We start from the raw sequence: 19,830 nt of genomic DNA, 5'->3' as shown, positions 1-19,830 counted from the left end.
CTTTAACATGTAAACAAAAACGGCAAAATAAATAAATATAAATTATATACTGTATATATCAATGTATGTATGTATATATATATATATATATATATATATATATATATATATATATATATATATATATATATATGATATGTGTATATATATATATATATATATATATATATATATATATATAAATGATATGTGTGTGTATGTTACTCATCAGTTACTCAGTACTTGAGTAGTTTTTTCACAACATACTTTTTACTTTTACTCAAGTAAATATTTGGGTGACTACTCCTTACTTTTACTTGAGTAATAAATCTCTAAAGTAACAGTACTCTTACTTGAGTACAATTTCTGGCTACTCTACCCACCTCTGCTCAGGTTTGCAAGCAAAGATTCGGGTTGCAAGCCTCTCCACCGCTAGTTAGCGTAGAGAAGGCCACAATTTACCTCGTAAGATTTGACCAAAACATTCAGTCTTGCTCACAAGCATTAGGCTTACATCAGGCCTGCGCAATTATTTTGCCAGATTTAGAGGAAAAAAATGTGTCTGGGGGGCCGGAATATCTACTGTATGTTTAGGAACACTAGAACAAAACCTCACAATAATGTCTGATTGAATGCTAAAAACATTATGACAGACCGCCTTAAACGGAATGGAATTTTAAAATTTTTTTACTGAATGAGACACCCAGAATGTAGATGAAAATAAAGAATGTTACAATATTAACTATGAAGGATAAAACACTGAATATTGACAACAAAATGAACGTCACACCCCCTCTCCATCCACATGTTTTACAATCAACAAAAATGCAACAAAAACAGTGAAATATGAACATGAAGGGTAAAAATAAACCCACCTACAATCTGATACATCTGATCACTAAGCTTTAGAACTTTGTTTTAAAAATCTCCTTCCACGTCTGTGGAAACGCTCCCCACCCACACTGCTTGGTGCCTCGTCTGAGCTGCTGTCACTTACATGACCATAGTAACTAATTACATGACCATAGTAACTAATTACATGACCATAGTAACTAATTACATGACCACAGTAACTAATTACATGACCATAGTAATTAGATGACCATAGTAACTAATTACATGACCATAGTAACTCATTAGATGACCATAGTAATTTATTACATGACCATAGTAATTAATTACATGACCATAGTAATTACATGACCATAGTAACTAATTACATGACCATAGTAACTAATTACATGGCCATAGTAATTAGAAGACCATAGTAACTAATTACATGACCATAGTAACTCATTAGATGACCATAGTAATGAATTACATGACCATAGTAATTAGATGACCATAGTAATTAATTACATGACCATAGTAATTAGATGACCATAGTAACTAATTACATGACCATAGTAACTCACTAGATGACCATAGTAACTCATTAGATGATCATAGTAACTCATTAGATGACCATAGTAACTAATTACATGACCATAGTAACTCATTAGATGACCATAGTAATTAATTACATGACCACAGTAATTAGATGACCATAGTAATTAATTACATGACCATAGTAACTCACTAGATGACCATAGTAACTAATTAGATGATCATAGTAACTAATTAGATGACCATAGTAACTAATTAGATGACCATAGTAACTCATTAGATGACCATAGTAACTAATTACATTACCATAGTAACTAATTAGATGGCCATAGTAACTAATTAGATGACCATAGTAACTCATTATATGACCAAAGTAACTAATTACATTACCATAGTAACTAATTAGATGACCATAGTAACTAATTACATAACCATAGTAAGTCATTAGATGACCATAGTAACTAATTAGATGACCATAGTAACTAATTACATGACCATAGTAACTAATTAGATGACCATAGTAACTAATTAGATGACCATAGTAACTCATTATATGACCAAAGTAACTAATTACATTACCATAGTAACTAATTAGATGACCATAGTAACTAATTACATTACCATAGTAACTAATTAGATGACCATAGTAACTAATTACATTACCATATTAATTAATTAGATGACCATAGTAACTAATTACATTACCATAGTAACTAATTAGATGACCACAGTAACTAATTAGATGACCATAGTAACTAATTACATTACCATAGTAACTAATTAGATGGCCATAGTAACTAATTACATTACCATAGTAATTAATTAGATGACCATAGTAACTAATTACATTACCATAGTAACTAATTAGATGACCATAGTAACTCATTATATGACCAATGTAACTAATTACATTACCATAGTAACTAATTAGATGACCATAGTAACTAATTACATTACCATAGTAATTAATTAGATGACCATAGTAACTAATTACATGACCATAGTAACTAATTAGATCACCATAGTAACTAATTAGATGACCAAAGTAACTAATTACATTACCATAGTAACTAATTAGATGACCATAGTAACTAATTACATTACCATAGTAACTAATTACATGACCATAGTAACAAATTACATTACCATAGTAACTAATTAGATGGCCATAATAACTAATTACATTACCATAGTAACTAATTAGATGACCATAGTAACTAATTAGATGACCATAGTAACTAATTAGATGACCATAGTAACTAATTACATTACCATAGTAACTAATTAGATGGCCATAGTAACTAATTACATTACCATAGTAACTAATTAGATGACCATAGTAACTAATTAGATGGCCATAGTAACTAATTAGATGACCATAGTAACTCATTAGATGACCATAGTAACTAATTAGATGGCCATAGTAACTAATTACATTACCATATTAACTTGTATATCCAAGCATGTAAAGACTTAGTATGGTTGAAGGTCATTATAAAAGATGAGTGCACATCATAATGGCAGCTACACTTTACATCTTAAAGATCTAATATAATGATTTGGGAATGTCCGGCGGGCCAGATTGAAAAGCTTAACGGGCCGCATGTGGCCCCCGGGCCTTAGTCTGCCCAGGTCTGGCTTACAGCAAAAGATCGACATCACTTGGTTTTAACAAGCGTCTCTAAAAGTAAATGTAATAGACTGTGCTAAGAAGACGATGTTCTTTTAAGGGTCTGTTTGTGATTGTGTTAAAAGTGTTGACTAAGTGTTGTCCGGCCTGAATACAAGGATTAGTGTTTAAGGTGCTCAGTCACCCGGAGCGCGTGCACACATACGTACAAAAACAAAAATAGTTCAAGAGAAGCAACGAAGAATTTGCAGTCATGTTGTTGTTGTTATGATAGAATATACTTCCACTGATTAACCTTTTAAAATGTCTCAGAAACATGTCTCCATGCTAAAAAACAATATCAACATAAACACAACCAACAAGAACGGAGGATGAGGAGCTGTGTACGTGATGAAGAACCTGAACTACAAAGTGGTAAAAAAACATGTCATTTGCTATTGATGCAAATTAAATCAATAGCAAATTCCCACCGAGGCCTTCAGTGATGTCCTACTTCAATAAATACCTCTCAAAATGCCATCATTTATGTCGCCACATGATAAATACTATAGAGAAACACAGGTGTGCACTGCTGGCCATTCAATCACCTCTATTTGTCACTAGTGTACAAAGCGGGCTATTTTTTGGCACATTTAAAAATCAATAAAAGTGCATCGGAGGTGGTACTGTCAAAACTAAAATAATTGTAAAAAAAGGTATTGAATGTGAAAAAATATATTTGAACTCACAATTTGTAACGGCCATTTGATGGCGTATAAGCCAGGGGTCGGCAACCCAAAATGTTGAAAGAGCCATATTGGACCAAAAATACAAAAACAAATCTGTCTGGAGCCGCAAAAAATGAAAAGCCATATTACATACAGATAGTGTGTCATGAGATATAAATTGAATTAAGAGGACTTAAAGGAAACTAAATACAGGTAAAAGCCAGTAAATTAGAATATTTTGAAAAACTTGATTTATTTCAGTAATTGCATTCAAAAGGTGTAACTTGTACATTATATTTATTCATTGCACACAGACTGATGCATTCAAATGTTTATTTCATTTAATTTTGATGATTTGAAGTGGCAACAAATGAAAATCCAAAATTCCGTGTGTCACAAAATTAGAATATTACTTAAGGCTAATACAAAAAAGGGATTTTTAGAAATGTTGGCCAACTGAAAAGTATGAAAATGAAAAATATGAGCATGTACAATACTCAATACTTGGTTGGAGCTCCTTTTGCCTCAATTACTGCGTTAATGCGGCGTGGCATGGAGTCCATGAGTTTCTGGCACTGCTCAGGTGTTATGAGAGCCCAGGTTGCTCTGATAGTGGCCTCCAACTCTTCTGCGTTTTTGTGTCTGGCATTCTGCATCTTCCTTTTCACAATACCCCACAGATTTTCTACGGGGCTAAGGTCAGGGGAGTTGGCGGGCCAATTTAGAACAGAAATACCATGGTCCGTAAACCAGGCACGGGTAGATTTTGCGCTGTGTGCAGGCGCCAAGTCCTGTTGGAACTTGAAATCTCCATCTCCATAGAGCAGGTCAGCAGCAGGAAGCATGAAGTGCTCTAAAACTTGCTGGTAGACGGCTGCGTTGACCCTGGATCTCAGGAAACAGAGTGGACCGACACCAGCAGATGACATGGCACCCCAAACCATCACCCAACCATGCAAATTTTGCATTTCCTTTGGAAATCGAGGTCCCAGAGTCTGGAGGAAGACAGGAGAGGCACAGGATCCACGTTGCCTGAAGTCTAGTGTAAAGTTTCCACCATCAGTGATGGTTTGGGGTGCCATGTCATCTGCTGGTGTCGGTCCACTCTGTTTCCTGAGATCCAGGGTCAACGCAGCCGTCTACCAGCAAGTTTTAGAGCACTTCATGCTTCCTGCTGCTGACCTGCTCTATGGAGATGGAGATTTCAAGTTCCAACAGGACTTGGCGCCTGCACACAGCGCAAAATCTACCCGTGCCTGGTTTACGGACCATGGTATTTCTGTTCTAAATTGGCCCGCCAACTCCCCTGACCTTAGCCCCATAGAAAATCTGTGGGGTATTGTGAAAAGGAAGATGCAGAATGCCAGACCCAAAAACGCAGAAGAGTTGAAGGCCACTATCAGAGCAACCTGGGCTCTCATAACACCTGAGCAGTGCCAGAAACTCATGGACTCCATGCCACGCCGCATTAACGCAGTAATTGAGGCAAAAGGAGCTCCAACCAAGTATTGAGTATTGTACATGCTCATATTTTTCATTTTCATACTTTTCAGTTGGCCAACATTTCTAAAAATCCCTTTTTTGTATTAGCCTTAAGTAATATTCTAATTTTGTGACACACGGAATTTTGGATTTTCATTTGTTGCCACTTCAAATCATCAAAATTAAATGAAATAAACATTTGAATGCATCAGTCTGTGTGCAATGAATAAATATAATGTACAAGTTACACCTTTTGAATGCAATTACTGAAATAAATCAAGTTTTTCAAAATATTCTAATTTACTGGCTTTTACCTGTATATATATATATACATCCTGAAAATATGCAAACAAAACTGTGTTTAGATAATTGATACTTCAAACTTGCATAAATAAATATTAAGGAATATAACATAACTTGGCTTCTGAGAGCTTCAAAATGTAATGAATAAAATGCTAAAGTTGTTGATAAACAAGCAATTATTTTAATAATTAAATATGGTCATTTTAAATGAATTATTATGATAATTTAAAATGAATTATTTCAAATATGTTTATTTTAATTCTATGGCTGGATGTAATAAGGAGTCAGAAAAAATACAAATAAGAATACAATTAATTTTGATGTTTTTAGCAAAATATAAAAAAAATGTATTTAGTTTTTTTTTTTTTAAATTAATAAATATATTTATTTTTTAGGTAAAATGAACATAATAATACAATGTATCTCTAGTCTGGATGATTTAGTTCTTGTCACCCTGTTGTCCTCCCGTCATGAAAAAAGGCTGTCCTCACTCAGGTCCTCATGGAGCTGGAGGGGGCGTGGCCTCCAGCTCCGGCTGAAAATCGGGAGATTTTCGGGAGAATATTTGTCCCGGGAGGTTTTCGGGAGAGGCGCTGAATTTCGGGAGTCTCCCGGAAAATTCGGGAGGGTTGGCAAGTATGGATGTAAACAAACTACGGTGAGTTCAAGGACCGCCAAAATTAGTAGGACAAAACGGCGCTCGCCAAATACTGGAATCAGTGAAGCTGACAGTGTGCTTTATAACAATTAGGGAGGTTTGTGTCATGTTTGTCCTCCTACAGAAACCATATTAAAACAAAAAATTTTTTTTTTTCCTCTCATCTTTTTCCATTTTTCATACATTTTTTCAAAAAGCTCCAGAGAGCCACTAGGGCGGCGCTAAAACGGCTCTAGAGCCGCGGGTTGCCGACCCCTGGTATAAGCCATTGGTACTGGTTGATTCCAGTGGAACTATTTCACCGCCAGGACAGCTTAACTCCTTTCTGGGCTCGGCCGACCTCGTTTCACAAGATCTAGTTTCTCTTTAAACATCCTTCTTGAAAATGCCCTCGCAAATATATATCTGCCACCCAATCAACGTTTTGCTCTGCTTATTTGTTGGTTAAAAAAGTGAGTGCCGCTTATTTCTCCGCTGGCCGGGTATGGCTCCGGTGCCCCTTTCTGCTTTCCTAAATCCCAACTTGTGATTGGATACTTGGGAGTGACAAGTGAGTATCCAATCACAGTCACGTTCAACGTAAGGCTACCTAGATGTGCTACTGTCAACAACTGGTGATATGATCGCAACTGTCTATCAACTGTATTAGCCGTCGCTAATGTTGGTTCAGAAGGCTTCTGGCAGAATTCACACAGCGCTGGCAACTAATTAGCTGAATTCTGATTGGATAAAAGCTCTAACTTAAAAACAGCAAAACTGGAGCCTAATATGACATGAAGAGAATATGATGAATACTTTTATATATGTATGGAAAGTCAATCAAAAACTAAAATTAACTTTTATCAATTTATGATGATGATTTATTTTAAGCCATCAGAGAAGGCACACCGCTGTTTAGAATGTAGTACCATTGAAAAACGTCATGAAAAAACCCTAAATGTATTGATCAGCTGTTTATATAAGAAGTCCTAATTGAAGTGTTGAAACGTTGAAGGACTGGATTGTTTATATAAGAAGTCCTAATTGAAGTGTTGAAACGTTGGAGGACTGGATTGTTTATATAAGAAGTCCTAATTGAAGTGTTGAAACGTTGGAGGACTGGATTGTTTATATAAGAAGTCCTAATTGAAGTGTTGAAACGTTGGAGGACTGGATTGAGGCAGGTGTCATGTCTGTGTAATCATGTTTTGTTTTAAGTCATGTTTTGTTTAGTTTCTGGCTTTTCACTCCCTTGTCTTGTTTGCATGATTACATAGTTTCACCTGTTCCACGTTTGGACTCATTGTGCACTCTTGTTTGTCACCATAGCAACCCATTAGTTTTCACCTGTCACGTCACGCACCTGTTTCACGTTTTGAGTCACGCACCTGCTTTCACTAATCATGTCCATAGTATTTAAGTTCATTCATTTTCTGTTGTTCGTCCTGCCGACATCCCCGCATTTATGCCCCCTGTCACACTCTGTCCACCTCTGCGCACTTCATGTCCATGCCAAGTAAGTTTTTGTTTATTAAGCCACAGTTAGTGTTTTGTTTAATTGTTCATAGTTTCTGCCAATGCGCAAGTTTTGTGTTTATAGTCTAGTTTTGTACCTCCGCCCCTGTGCGCGCTTTTCGTTTATTCCTTTTTTTGATAGTTTAAATAAATCATGTACCCACCTTCAAGCCTTGACCAGTCCAATTCACTTGCACCTCGGGAGAACAAACCAAGCCATAGTCCCAGTCATGACAGCAGGTAATATTTACCTGGCTGAAACACTGGACTTCTGCAGGCTGGAGACATTTTCCACCACAACACCGTCTTGATACATTCTGTATTGGGAAGATGGAGACACAGAAGAAGTCATTAATTTCCCACCAAGACAAGGATGCTTATTACAGTGTTATTAAGCTCTTTCTATTCATGCCTACTGCTCTATTTGTACTCTTTTTTTGCTGGCTGTTATTTTGTTCAATGTTATTTCTCCAATGTGCTGCGGGGCCAAAAGATAAACAGGCCGCAGGACCGAATGGCCTCTGCACCACGATGGTCTTCTTCAGGGTTCCGTGGGTGACTTGACTTGGACTTTGAGCTTATTAAGCCTGCTTACTTCCCAGGGAAAATGAACGTTGGTGATTGACAAGAAGAGAAGAAGAAGTGGAATTATTAGAGGTGAAATAAATCAGCCTGAAGCATTTATGTGGCCTTTAGCTGGAGTAGTACATTGTTGTGCCACACATCACTATATCATATAACATACACAAGACTACTATTATACAGAGTGTTATTATACAGACTACTATTATACAGAGTGGTATTATACATAGTATTATTATACAGTGTTATTATACACAGTATTATTATACAGAGTGTTTTTATACAGAGTAATATTATACAGAGTGTTATTACACAGAGTATTATTATACATAGTATTATTATACAGAGTGTTATTATATAGAGTAATATTATACATAGTATTATTATACAGTGTTATTATACAGCAGGGGTGCTCACACTTTTTCTGCAGGCGAGCTCCTTTACAATTGATCAAGTCGTGGGACTCTACCTCATTCATATATATAATTTATATTTACTTATTTATGAAATATATGTTTTTGTTAACAAGTTAAAGGTGTTTAATGATAATTCAAGCATGTTTAACACATATAGTTAATATTGTTAATAAATTAAAGGTGTTTAATGATAATACAAGAATGTTTAATACATATAGTTAATATTGTTAATAAATTAAAGGTGTTTAATGATAATGCAAGCATGTTTAACACTTATAGTTAATATTGTTAATAAATTAAAGGTGTTTAATGATAATACAAGAATGTTTAATACATATAGTTAATATTGTTAACAAATTAAAGGTGTTTAATGATAATACAAGTATGTTTAATACATATAGTTAATATTGTTAACAAGTTAAAGGTGTTTAAAGATAATGCAAGCATGTTTAACACATATAGTTAATATTGTTAACAAGTTAAAGGTGTTTAAAGATAATGCAACCATGTTTAACACATATAGTTAATATTGTTAATAAGTTAAAGGTGTTTAAAGATAATGCAAGCATGTTTAACACATATAGTTAATATTGTTAACAAGTTAAAGGTGGTTAAAGATAATACAAGCATGTTTAACACACATAATTAATATTGTTAACAAGTTAAAGGTGTTTAAAGATAATGCAAGCATGTTTAACACATATAGTTAATATTGTTAACAAGTTAAGGTGTTTAAAGATAATACAAGCATGTTTAACACATATAGATTCCTTTCTTTCATGAAGACAAGAATATAAGTTGGTGTATTACCTGATTCTGATGACTTGCATTGATAGGAATCAGACAGTGGTGATGATAACGTCCGCATTTTCGAATGGAGGAAAAAAAAAAGTCCTCCTTTCTGTCCAATACCACATGAAAGTGGTTGGTTTTTGGCATCTCATTTGTCCAGCTTCCGTACTCCTTTGTATACACTTTACAAGAAATACATTGTCGGCAAACTCCGTAGCTTGCTAGCTTGTGCACGCCAGCTTTCTGAGACTCTTATTTTGGTAGCGCAGGCAGGATGAAGCAGAGCTTTTATTGTGCAACTGTGCAGTCGGTCTTTGGAGTTTTGACGACAGGTACGGCGCCAGAGTCTGTTGAAATAAAGTGTTTCTCGCCTTCCAGTCGGTCATTTTAATGAGCTGGCAGCAGCCAGCGTCATCTCAGAAGACCCTCGGGTGCCGTGAATGTCAATCAAGTGACGAAAGTGACGTCATAGTGAAGATTTATGATCGCTCATTTTTAGGACTATTTTTTTAATGCCTGGCTGGTGATCGACTGACACACCCTCCGAGATCGACCGGTAGCTCGCGATCGACGTAATGAGCACCCCTGTTATACAGAGTAATATTATACATAGTATTATTATACAGATTATTATTCAGAATGTTATTATACATAGTGTTATTATACAGAGTGTTATTATACAGAGTACTAATATACAGAGTGTTATTATACAGAGTACTATTATATAGAGTGTTATTATAGAGTGTTATTATACAGAGTGTTATTATACAGATAATTATTATACAAAGTATTATTATACAGAGTGTAATTATACAGAGTAATATTATACAGAGTGTAATTATACTGTATAATACCGGTACACAAGTACTGGTATTTGCATAGTACCGTTTTAGATTGACTAGTTAAGTTCAAGTTAAAGTAGCAATGATTGTCACACACACACACACACACACACACTCGGTGTGGCGAAATGATTCTCTGCATTTGACCTTGGTACTTTATTAGTAGCAGTGTACCGTACAACCCTATGCAGAACAAAATTGATTTTAAAACACGACAACAACTAAGAATCAAAATACGGAAGGTCATTTGCAGTTCTATTTCTAATTAAAATGTTACTTTTAATCACTCCCACAGCAGCCATTGCAAGAAACTATGCAAATGAGGCGATGATGTCATCTAGCGACTTTTAGGACAGCCAATAGCTACTTTCCGTGCGGAGGAGTTGGGGATGGCTATGGTTTGTTTACATTTCCAGTACAATACAACCCCCTTTATTTATATCGCACTGTTGACAACACAACTGTCTCCAGAGTGCTGCACATAAACAAGAATGCAAAGTAATCAAATTACAAGCATTTCAAATGAAAATGAAAATGTTGACCAATATGACAATGGGTGTCAAAGTCACGTTAGCTCAGGGGCCACATGGCGGAAGATCTGTGCACACGGACTATTAAAATCATGGCATTAAAAGTAAAAAAAGAAAGACAACTTTGCATTATTTACTTTGGCCAAAAATAGAACAAACACATTATGGAAATATTAAAATGATTAAAATATAGAATAAAATACCGGCGGCCGTAAAGTTTAGATCCCTGGGACCCCATTTTGAAGATTCCTAGCGCCAACACTGATGGAGTATTGGTGCGTGCAGGCGGCTGTGGTTCTAAAACTAATCAAATATCATCCTGGGGGCCATAGATCATTCACTCGCGTGCCGCATCTGGCCCGCGGACCTTGACTTTGACACCCCTGCAATATGAGGACCAAATGGGTCATTTTGACACAGTACTGGTGCTAAAACGTTGCCCGAACCATCCATCCATTTTCTACCGCTTGTCCCTTTTGGGGTCGCGGGGGGTGCTGGAGCCTATCTCAGCTGCATTCGGGCGGAAGGCGGGGTACACCCTGCACATGTTGCCACCTCATCAATACTTAAAAAATGTAAAACAAAAAGAAACAAAAAAACATATTTGTGACATTCAAACCGAACACATTTGAATCATCTGAATGAAATAACTAAGTAATACATTCAAAAATAGGAACATCAATTAGTCAAACATATTGCAGCGGATAGAGAAAACGTGCAAACGTGCTTGTGTTGAAATGTTGATAGCCATAATTCCAGGGGTTCTTGAATGCACCTCGTAACTGTCATTGGTGCGTAATAAGGAAGTGCTGTGTTGTTGTAGTTGCTAGTCCAGCGCTGTGTTACAAGGCCTCAAAAAGGATAAATATTGTCTTCATATTGAAAATACTTTGTAGTTTCTTTTAATCAGACAGGATTTGGGTGTAACACATGGAATGTTTTGACCTCACATGCCGGCTTCATCAATAGCAAGAAAAAAAGTGTTACCTGATGACATCATCTTTAGCCAGAGGTGGCCATGAGTTGTCCCCCCACTGTCTGCGGTCCAGAAGTGGCAAAGGAGCAGGATTACTGTGACAGAACGCTTCAAAGTCATCGGCCAAATGTTTAGGGAGGATGACTAGGTGGGCCTGCCGGTACCCTGAAACACAGTTCATACACCACAGATCATCCATTTATTCATCCATTATGGAGCAAGACAGCGCCCAGCTTTTATTTTCATTTACGGGATCCGAAAAGGGATTTCTCAATTGAATTTGCAGCTGATGGAGAGATGAAAAGTAGAGTGAGTAGTCCTGGTGAACAATATCATTAGTAGCTAACCACTTAACACCATCATGTCTGGAACAGGGAGGGGGAATCTTTAGAGGGGAAATGCACTTTTGTTTCTTATCCTTCACAAACCTTAGGTAAGACATGCATTCTCTTAATAAGTAGTAGTAGTAGTAGTAAATAAAAGTCAGCAAGTCGCTCTATTCTGCCTATAAAGTGCTTAAAAACATTCAAGCCCCTCCATTAAGGTTTTATGTACACGCTGTAAGTATATATGTCATGTAGTAACATTCATAATAACATGTAGTATATACATGATGTAAGTATATATGTCATGGAGTAACATTCATAATAACATGTAATATATACATGATGTAAGTATATATGTCATGTAGTAACATTCAAAATAACATGTAATATATACATGATGTAAGTATATATGTCATGTAGTAACATTCATAATAACATGTAATATATACATGATGTAAGTATATATGTCATGTAGTAACATTCATAATAACATGTAATATATACATGATGTAAGTATATATGTCATGTAGTAACATTCATAATAACATGTAATATATACATGATGTAAGTATATATGTCATGTAGTAACATTCATAATAACATGTAATATATACATGATGTAAGTATATATGTCATGGAGTAACATTCATAATAACATGTAATATATACATGATGTACGTATATATGTCATGTAGTAACATTCATAATAACATGTAATATATACATGATGTAAGTATATATGTCATGTAGTAACATTCATAATAACATGTAATATATACATGATGTAAGTATATATGTCATGTAGTAACATTCATCATAACATGTAATATATACATGATGTAAGTATATATGTCATGTAGTAACATTCATAATAACATGTAATATATACATGATGTAAGTATATATGTCATGTAGTAACATTCATAATAACATGTAATATATACATGATGTAAGTATATATGTCATGTAGTAACATTCATAATAACATTTCATATATACATGATGTAAGTATATATGTCATGTAGTAACATTCATAATAACATGTAATATATACATGATGTAAGTATATATGTCATGTAGTAACATTCATCATAACATGTAATATATACATGATGTAAGTATATATGTCATGTAGTAACATGCATAATAACATGTAATATATACATGATGTGAGTATATATGTAGTATCTAGTAACATTCATAATAACATGTAATATATACATGATGTAAGTATATATGTCATGTAGTAACATTCATAATAACATGTAATATATACATGATGTAAGTATATATGTAGTATCTAGTAACATTCATAATAACATGTCATATTTACATATTTTGATCATTTTAACCAAACGGCGGCACATTAATTTCACAAACGCATCACAAGGTTTGCTTTTTCTTTCAACGGCATCACTGACTCACTGCAGACTTCATGAGATACATCAAATATGATAAAACATCACCTACTGCACAAGGTCTGCTCTCCCTGGGAGGCCGACTGATAAAATGTTGATATACTCCCGTCTAGATGAGGAATGACTCATATTTCTCACAAAGAAGGAAACGTCTTCGTGTTGCAACATATCTGTCTGAGACTCAATGTTATAAGTAATAATGATAATAATCATTTTGATGATGATTTGAGGATTTACTTTGAAGAAGAGAAGTAAATATGTCATGTTCAGTGAGTGACTCCAGTCGGTCAAAAGAATCCCGTTAATGCTCTGGGGTTGACTTCCTCATTGTTTGGAGTCTCTCAGAAGATACTAACTCATGCAGAAGATACTAACTCATGCAGAAGATACTAACTCATGCAGAAGATACTAACTCATGCAGAAGATACTAACTCATGCAGAAGATACTAACTCATGCAGAAGATACTAACTCATGCAGAATATACTAACTCATGCAGAAGATACTAACTCATGCAGAAGATACTCACTCATGCAGAAGATACTAACTCATGCAGAATATACTAACTCATGCTGTGTTTTACCTTTGCTGCAGTTACTGCTGAAGAATCTCAGGCCAAGACGTGCTCCTTTGACAGCAGTCAGCATGATTCACTGCTACACAAGAACACAATCATTTTGAATCCAGAAGATACTAACTCCTGCAGAAGATACTCACTCATGCAGAAGATACTAACTCGTGCAGAAGATACTAACTCGTGCAAAAGATACTCACTCGTGCAGAAGATACTAACTCGTGCAGAAGATACTAACTCGTGCAGAAGATACTAACTCATGCAGAAGATACTCACTCGTGCAGAAAATACTCACTCGTGCAGAAGATACTAACTCATGCAGAAGATACTAACTCATAAAGAAGATACTAACTCATAAAGAAGATAGTAACTCATGCAGAAGATACTCACTCGTGCAGAAAATACTCACTTGTGCAGAAAATACTCACTCGTGCAGAAGATACTAACTCATAAAGAAGATACTAACTCATGCAGAAGATACTAACTCGTGCAGAAGATACTAACTCATGCAGAAGATACTCACTCATGCAGAAGATACTCACTCATGCAGAAGATACTAACTCATGCAGAAGATACTAACTCATGCAGAAGATACTAACTCATGCAGAAGATAATAACTCGTGCAAAAGATACTAACTCCTGTAGAAGAAGGAAAAAACGGTGCCTTGTGACAGAATTACTAACTCATGCAGAAGATACTAACTCATGCAGAAGATACTAACTCGTGCAGAAGATACTAACTCGTGCAGAAGATACTAACTCGTGCAGAAGATACTAACTCGTGCAGAAGATACTAACTCATGCAGAAGATACTAACTCATGCAGAAGATACTAACTCATGCAGAAGATACTAACTCCTGTAGAAGAAGGAAAAAACGGTGCCTTGTGACAGAATTAAAGTCAAATGTATTGAGAAAAGTATTTTTGGGCTCCTCCCACCTCCAAAGACATGCACCCGGGGATAGGTTGATTGGCAACACTAAATGGTCCCTAGTGTGTGAATGTTGTCTATCTGTGTTGGCCCTGTGATGAGCTGGTGACTTGTCCAGGGTGTACCCCGCCTTCCGCCCGAATGCAGCTGAGATAGGCTCCAGCACCCCCCGCGACAAGCGGTAGGAAATGGATGGACGGCGTATATATATATATATATATACATATATATATATATATATATATATATATACATATATAAAAATTTTTATATATATATATATATATATATATAAATAAATAAAGGTATTTACAGTATAGGTATATATATATATATATATATATATATATATATATATATATAAATAAATAAAGGTATTTACAGTATATATATATATATATATATATATATATATATATATAAATAAATAAATAAATAAAGGTATTTACAGTATATATATATATATATATATGTATGTGAAGGAAAAAAATCACAAGACTACTTCATCTCTACAGGCCTGTTTCAGGAGGGGTTCCCTCAATCATCATCAAAAAAAAAAAATCTCCTGATGATTGAGGGAACCCCTCATGAAACAGGCCTGTAGAGATGAAGTAGTCTTGTGATTTTTTTCCCACACATACATACATTGTGCTCTACTACGGTATCGAGCACTATTTTTTGGATAACCTTATTAAGACATATATATATATATATATATATGTATATATATATATATATCCCGCCCGAATGCAGCTGAGATAGGCTCCAGCACCCCCGCGACCCTGAAAGGATGGATATATATATATATATATATATATATATATACATACATACATACATACATATATATATATATATATATATATATATATATATATATATACATACATACATACATACATATATATATATATATATATATATATATATATATATATATATATATATATATATATATATATATATATATTTACCTATATATGTATATATAGCTATATAAAGGTATATACAGTATAGGTATTTATATACCTCTCTCTCTCTCTATATATATATATATATACACACACCTATACATGTATATATACATATATAGGTATATAAAGATATATACAGTATAGGTATATAAAGATATATACAGTATAGGTATATAAAGGACCAGTCTCACTAGCGCCCCTAGTGGTAGTGATCATTTTACTTCATCTCATTGTGCTGCATATCTTCAAGGTTGAAACTGGCAGGTGAGATTGAAAAAGAACAAGAAATGGATTTCAAATTGTGTATTACTGAATAAACAACTCATGATTTGCTTCCTTTAACAAATGCATTGCGTTTAAAGGGAACTTGGAAAGTGTTGCTACTGCGTCACCGTGACTATATTCCACACACGTACATCCATGAAGAAACAGGTGGTGTCACACCTGGCGTGTCATTAGACAGAAGAAACAGGTAATGTCACACCTGGCGTGTCATTAGACCAAAATACTTACACAAATATGTCAGCAAAGTTGCAGCACCGGAAATGACGTCAGACTGTGTTTCTTCTTCGCGGTGATTTAAAGGCGGTTGCAAACTACGTTAGTGCAACAGCGCCACTCCCCGGATGTCAATTATTTTCTTGTTTCTTTTTTTTAAATATAAAAACTTAGACAAACTTTATTGATCCACAAGGAAATTATTATTATTTTTCTAAACCAAAAGTGTCACCCTGTGCTGTATACATTAGCCTCACATCAATAAGTGTCTACATTTTGCTTTATATTTATTATTTCACTCATTTTTTGTCTGGATTTGTATTTGCTTTGTATCATCCCGTGAAGTGTATATTGTTTTTTTGTTCGGTTTGTACTTCATGAAGTTTTGCACTTGTTGTTTTTTTTGTGTGTGTTTTTTTTGTTTGTTTTCATTATATTTGGATGCATTTGTTTGGTTTGTATGCTTGTGAATCTGGACTGTCCATTAACTACTTTATTATGTTGAAGGGGGGCAGGAAATGTAAGATTTTCTTCATCCTGTTCCTTCTCAAGCATAGGTGTGTAAATATGTGTTTAGTTGCTAAAGGTTATTTGTCTATTGATCAAAAATGCACATCAATTAAGGTGATAAATTAAACATTTTTAAAAAAAAACATCAAGCAATCACTTTATTTCCCCCTTGTGGTGACGTCATCTGTCACCACCGCCTGCACTTTTTAACATGACAAATATTTTCTGTCGAAGACCTTCGATGCCACTTAAACGATTATTTGTAGTCGTTCTGTCTTTTTGTCTGTTCTGCACAGTTGACGACGTATGCTAGAAATATGATAATTGTATCTGTACTTTTTGCTGTAATTGCTGACTCTTGTGTCGTGTCCGCTTGGATTCTGTCACTCCTTTGCACTGCTACATTTTCCTCTTTATTTACTCTCACCGCATATATGCATGTGTCATATTTCATTCACAATCTTGCTTTGTATCACTTCCTTTCGAAAAATTACTTTAAGGTTCATTGCTGCTTCTTTTTCTTCTTCTTATTTAAAAATGTTTTTATTTTTATTTTTTGGAATTTTATAAACCTTTATTTATATCTTCTTCTTCGTTACGTTCTTACGTGGGTTTGGTGTGCGTCCTCTTGGACGTGATGACGTCATCATGCGTGATGACGTCACAGCGCGTTCCATGTGCTTCTGTTATGACCGTTGGAGGTAAGTTGCAGTTTTCGCTCCTGTGAGTTGATTTAAGTCATGTAAAGTTATTATTCAAGTTGAGAGACTTTAGCTTGCTGGAACTAAAAGTTCCCGTAGAGCATAGTTCATACAAATCAAGCTACAGTATATTTCTACGTTGTAAAACAGACATATTTATGATAGTAAGGTGTAAGTAAATAACAGACAAATCAATATAGATACAAAACGGTGTTATTTAAAAAAAAGTGTACCGAATTTTACATGAAAAGTCCGACTTTATTCCACAGTGTAACATAAAGAGTACATTAGTACACAAACACATTAGATTTAGCGTTAGCCTGTTAGCATTAGCTTGGGTTCACTGCGGTTGAGGCTAATAACTACCGGTACACACATTGTTACACACATTGTTACACACATTGTTACACACATTGTGACACACACTGTGTGTAATGTGTGTCCCTGTAATGTTACCTATTAATATTGTAGAATTTGGCACAATCTGTTATTGTTGTAGTTGGCCTGGCTTCACATGGACCAAGTCTTCATGAGTTTTTTATTTTATTTATTTTTATTTTATTTTTTTAATTTTATAAACCTTTATTTATAAACTGCAACATTTACAAACAATCGCGAAATAATAATAATTAAAACAAGTACAAAAACAGTACAAATCAGCGCCAGGGAGTCCAAGTCTTTGAGTTGTTTTTAATTTTTTTTATTTGAAATGAACTTTTTATAAAAGGCAATGAGTGCTTTTGCATAATAAGATGATAATAATTAGAATCATTAATAATTGTAAAGTAATTAAATTGTGTAACAGTTATTATGCTATTATTATTTTTATTTAATTTTTTATTTATTTTAATTTTTTATTTATTTTATAAACCTGTATATAATTAAATGTATAATAATTTACAAACAGTTGAGAAATAATAATGAAAGTAAGTACAAAACTGCGCCAGGGGGTTGTAAATTCAAAGTAACTAAAATAGAATGCAAAATATATATATAAACAAAGTGCAAAGCCATAGGCTCACTCAATTTCAGTAAATACTTTTAAATTTGGAACACAGCATCATCGTTTTCACAGCTTTTTGGTTGTTAGAGGTAGAGAGTGTTTTAACATAGAGTTGTAATTCTTTTTTAAAGGCACAAAAAACAGGTCGGGTATTGAGAAACTGACATTTATGAATATAAAACTTAGCCAATAGTATAATGAGGTTGCAAAGGTCAAATTCATTTTCATCCAGTGTAAATCCAAATAGCACATCTTTAAAACAAAGCACAAATGTGTCATGAATATTGTCCAGGATGAAGCGACAGATAGTGATGGAGTGCTTTCACAAGTCCAAAACAGCTGGTAAAAGTCTTTATGATGACGTCATCCTCAGTATTTGTCCAGTTCCTTGATGTCTTTGATAAGTTCATCTTCTCTCTGCCTGTGTCTGCCACACAGATGATGCGTCCAGGCATATCAGTGACCAAAGTCTGACTCCTTGCTTCTGAAGAAACCCACAACACATCGCAGAAATAAACATGGATTCCACATGACTTTCAACATCCAAGTAACGTTGGGAATTGCCATGACGCAGTCGGTTGTTGTCCAAGGTGAGTTTTCAATGGACAGCTATCCATTGTAATAAAAATAACAACCTTTTTGCCACCAATAGGATTATATATTGAATTAGATTTTGGATTTTTTTTTTAATACAAAGTCTGTTCTAATAAGACCAAACTTTATTTAAAAAAATTAAGAAGAATATTGTTAAGACTAGTGAAGTGAATTAGGGCTAAAGTAAGATAAGAGTAAGATTCAGTGCACTACTAGTGTTTGATCAAATTAAAGGGAAACTTGTTTGGAATTATCTCTTGTCATTTGTATTCATTGGTTTCTTTAAAAAGTAGGGAAACATTTTTTGGACCAAAATATAATTTTTTCATCAAAAAACCTTGACAGGCCTAGTTTAACGTGTATTTTTCTCTTTTATTCCAATTGACATTTGTAATAATATTGTTAGAGCTATAATCATAATACCATAGCATTATACCGTGAAACCGGGATTTGTTTGCCTTAGGTTTATACAAAGCCCAAAAGCAGTGAAGTTGTCAGGTTGTGTAAATGGTAAATAAAAAGAGAA

General features: G+C 34.5%; 2 protein-coding genes across 5 annotated transcripts in view; one reads left to right on the top strand and one right to left on the bottom strand.

The window, feature by feature from the left end:
- dglucy (D-glutamate cyclase) overlaps nt 1-16,602 on the bottom strand; it is a 36,071-nt gene extending 19,469 nt beyond the window's left edge. For 2 of the 3 annotated variants that reach the window (XM_061986883.1, XM_061986885.1), the window contains exons 1-4: nt 16,512-16,602; nt 14,103-14,175; nt 11,789-11,942; nt 7,891-7,956 (exon numbers count right to left, since the gene is read on the bottom strand). In XM_061986883.1, the coding sequence (XP_061842867.1) occupies nt 7,891-7,956; nt 11,789-11,942; nt 14,103-14,166 (284 nt within the window). In that variant the 5' untranslated portion in view covers nt 14,167-14,175; nt 16,512-16,602. The remainder of the gene's footprint in view (nt 1-7,890; nt 7,957-11,788; nt 11,943-14,102; nt 14,176-16,511) is intronic. The other variant, XM_061986884.1, reaches the window with a different exon arrangement.
- Nucleotides 16,603-17,663: 1,061 nt separating this feature from the next.
- The window catches only part of tube1 (tubulin, epsilon 1), a 45,109-nt gene continuing 42,942 nt past the window's right edge, over nt 17,664-19,830 (top strand). For both annotated transcript variants that reach the window (XM_061986700.1, XM_072916150.1), the window contains exons 1-2: nt 17,664-17,707; nt 19,149-19,300. In XM_061986700.1, the coding sequence (XP_061842684.1) occupies nt 19,240-19,300 (61 nt within the window). In that variant the 5' untranslated portion in view covers nt 17,664-17,707; nt 19,149-19,239. The remainder of the gene's footprint in view (nt 17,708-19,148; nt 19,301-19,830) is intronic.

This window comes from Nerophis lumbriciformis, linkage group LG26 (assembly GCF_033978685.3).
Source record: "Nerophis lumbriciformis linkage group LG26, RoL_Nlum_v2.1, whole genome shotgun sequence".
NCBI classification, from domain to species: domain Eukaryota; kingdom Metazoa; phylum Chordata; class Actinopteri; order Syngnathiformes; family Syngnathidae; genus Nerophis; species Nerophis lumbriciformis.
The sequence above is the reverse complement of the archived record's forward strand: the minus strand, read 5'-3'. Positions and strand labels throughout refer to the sequence as shown.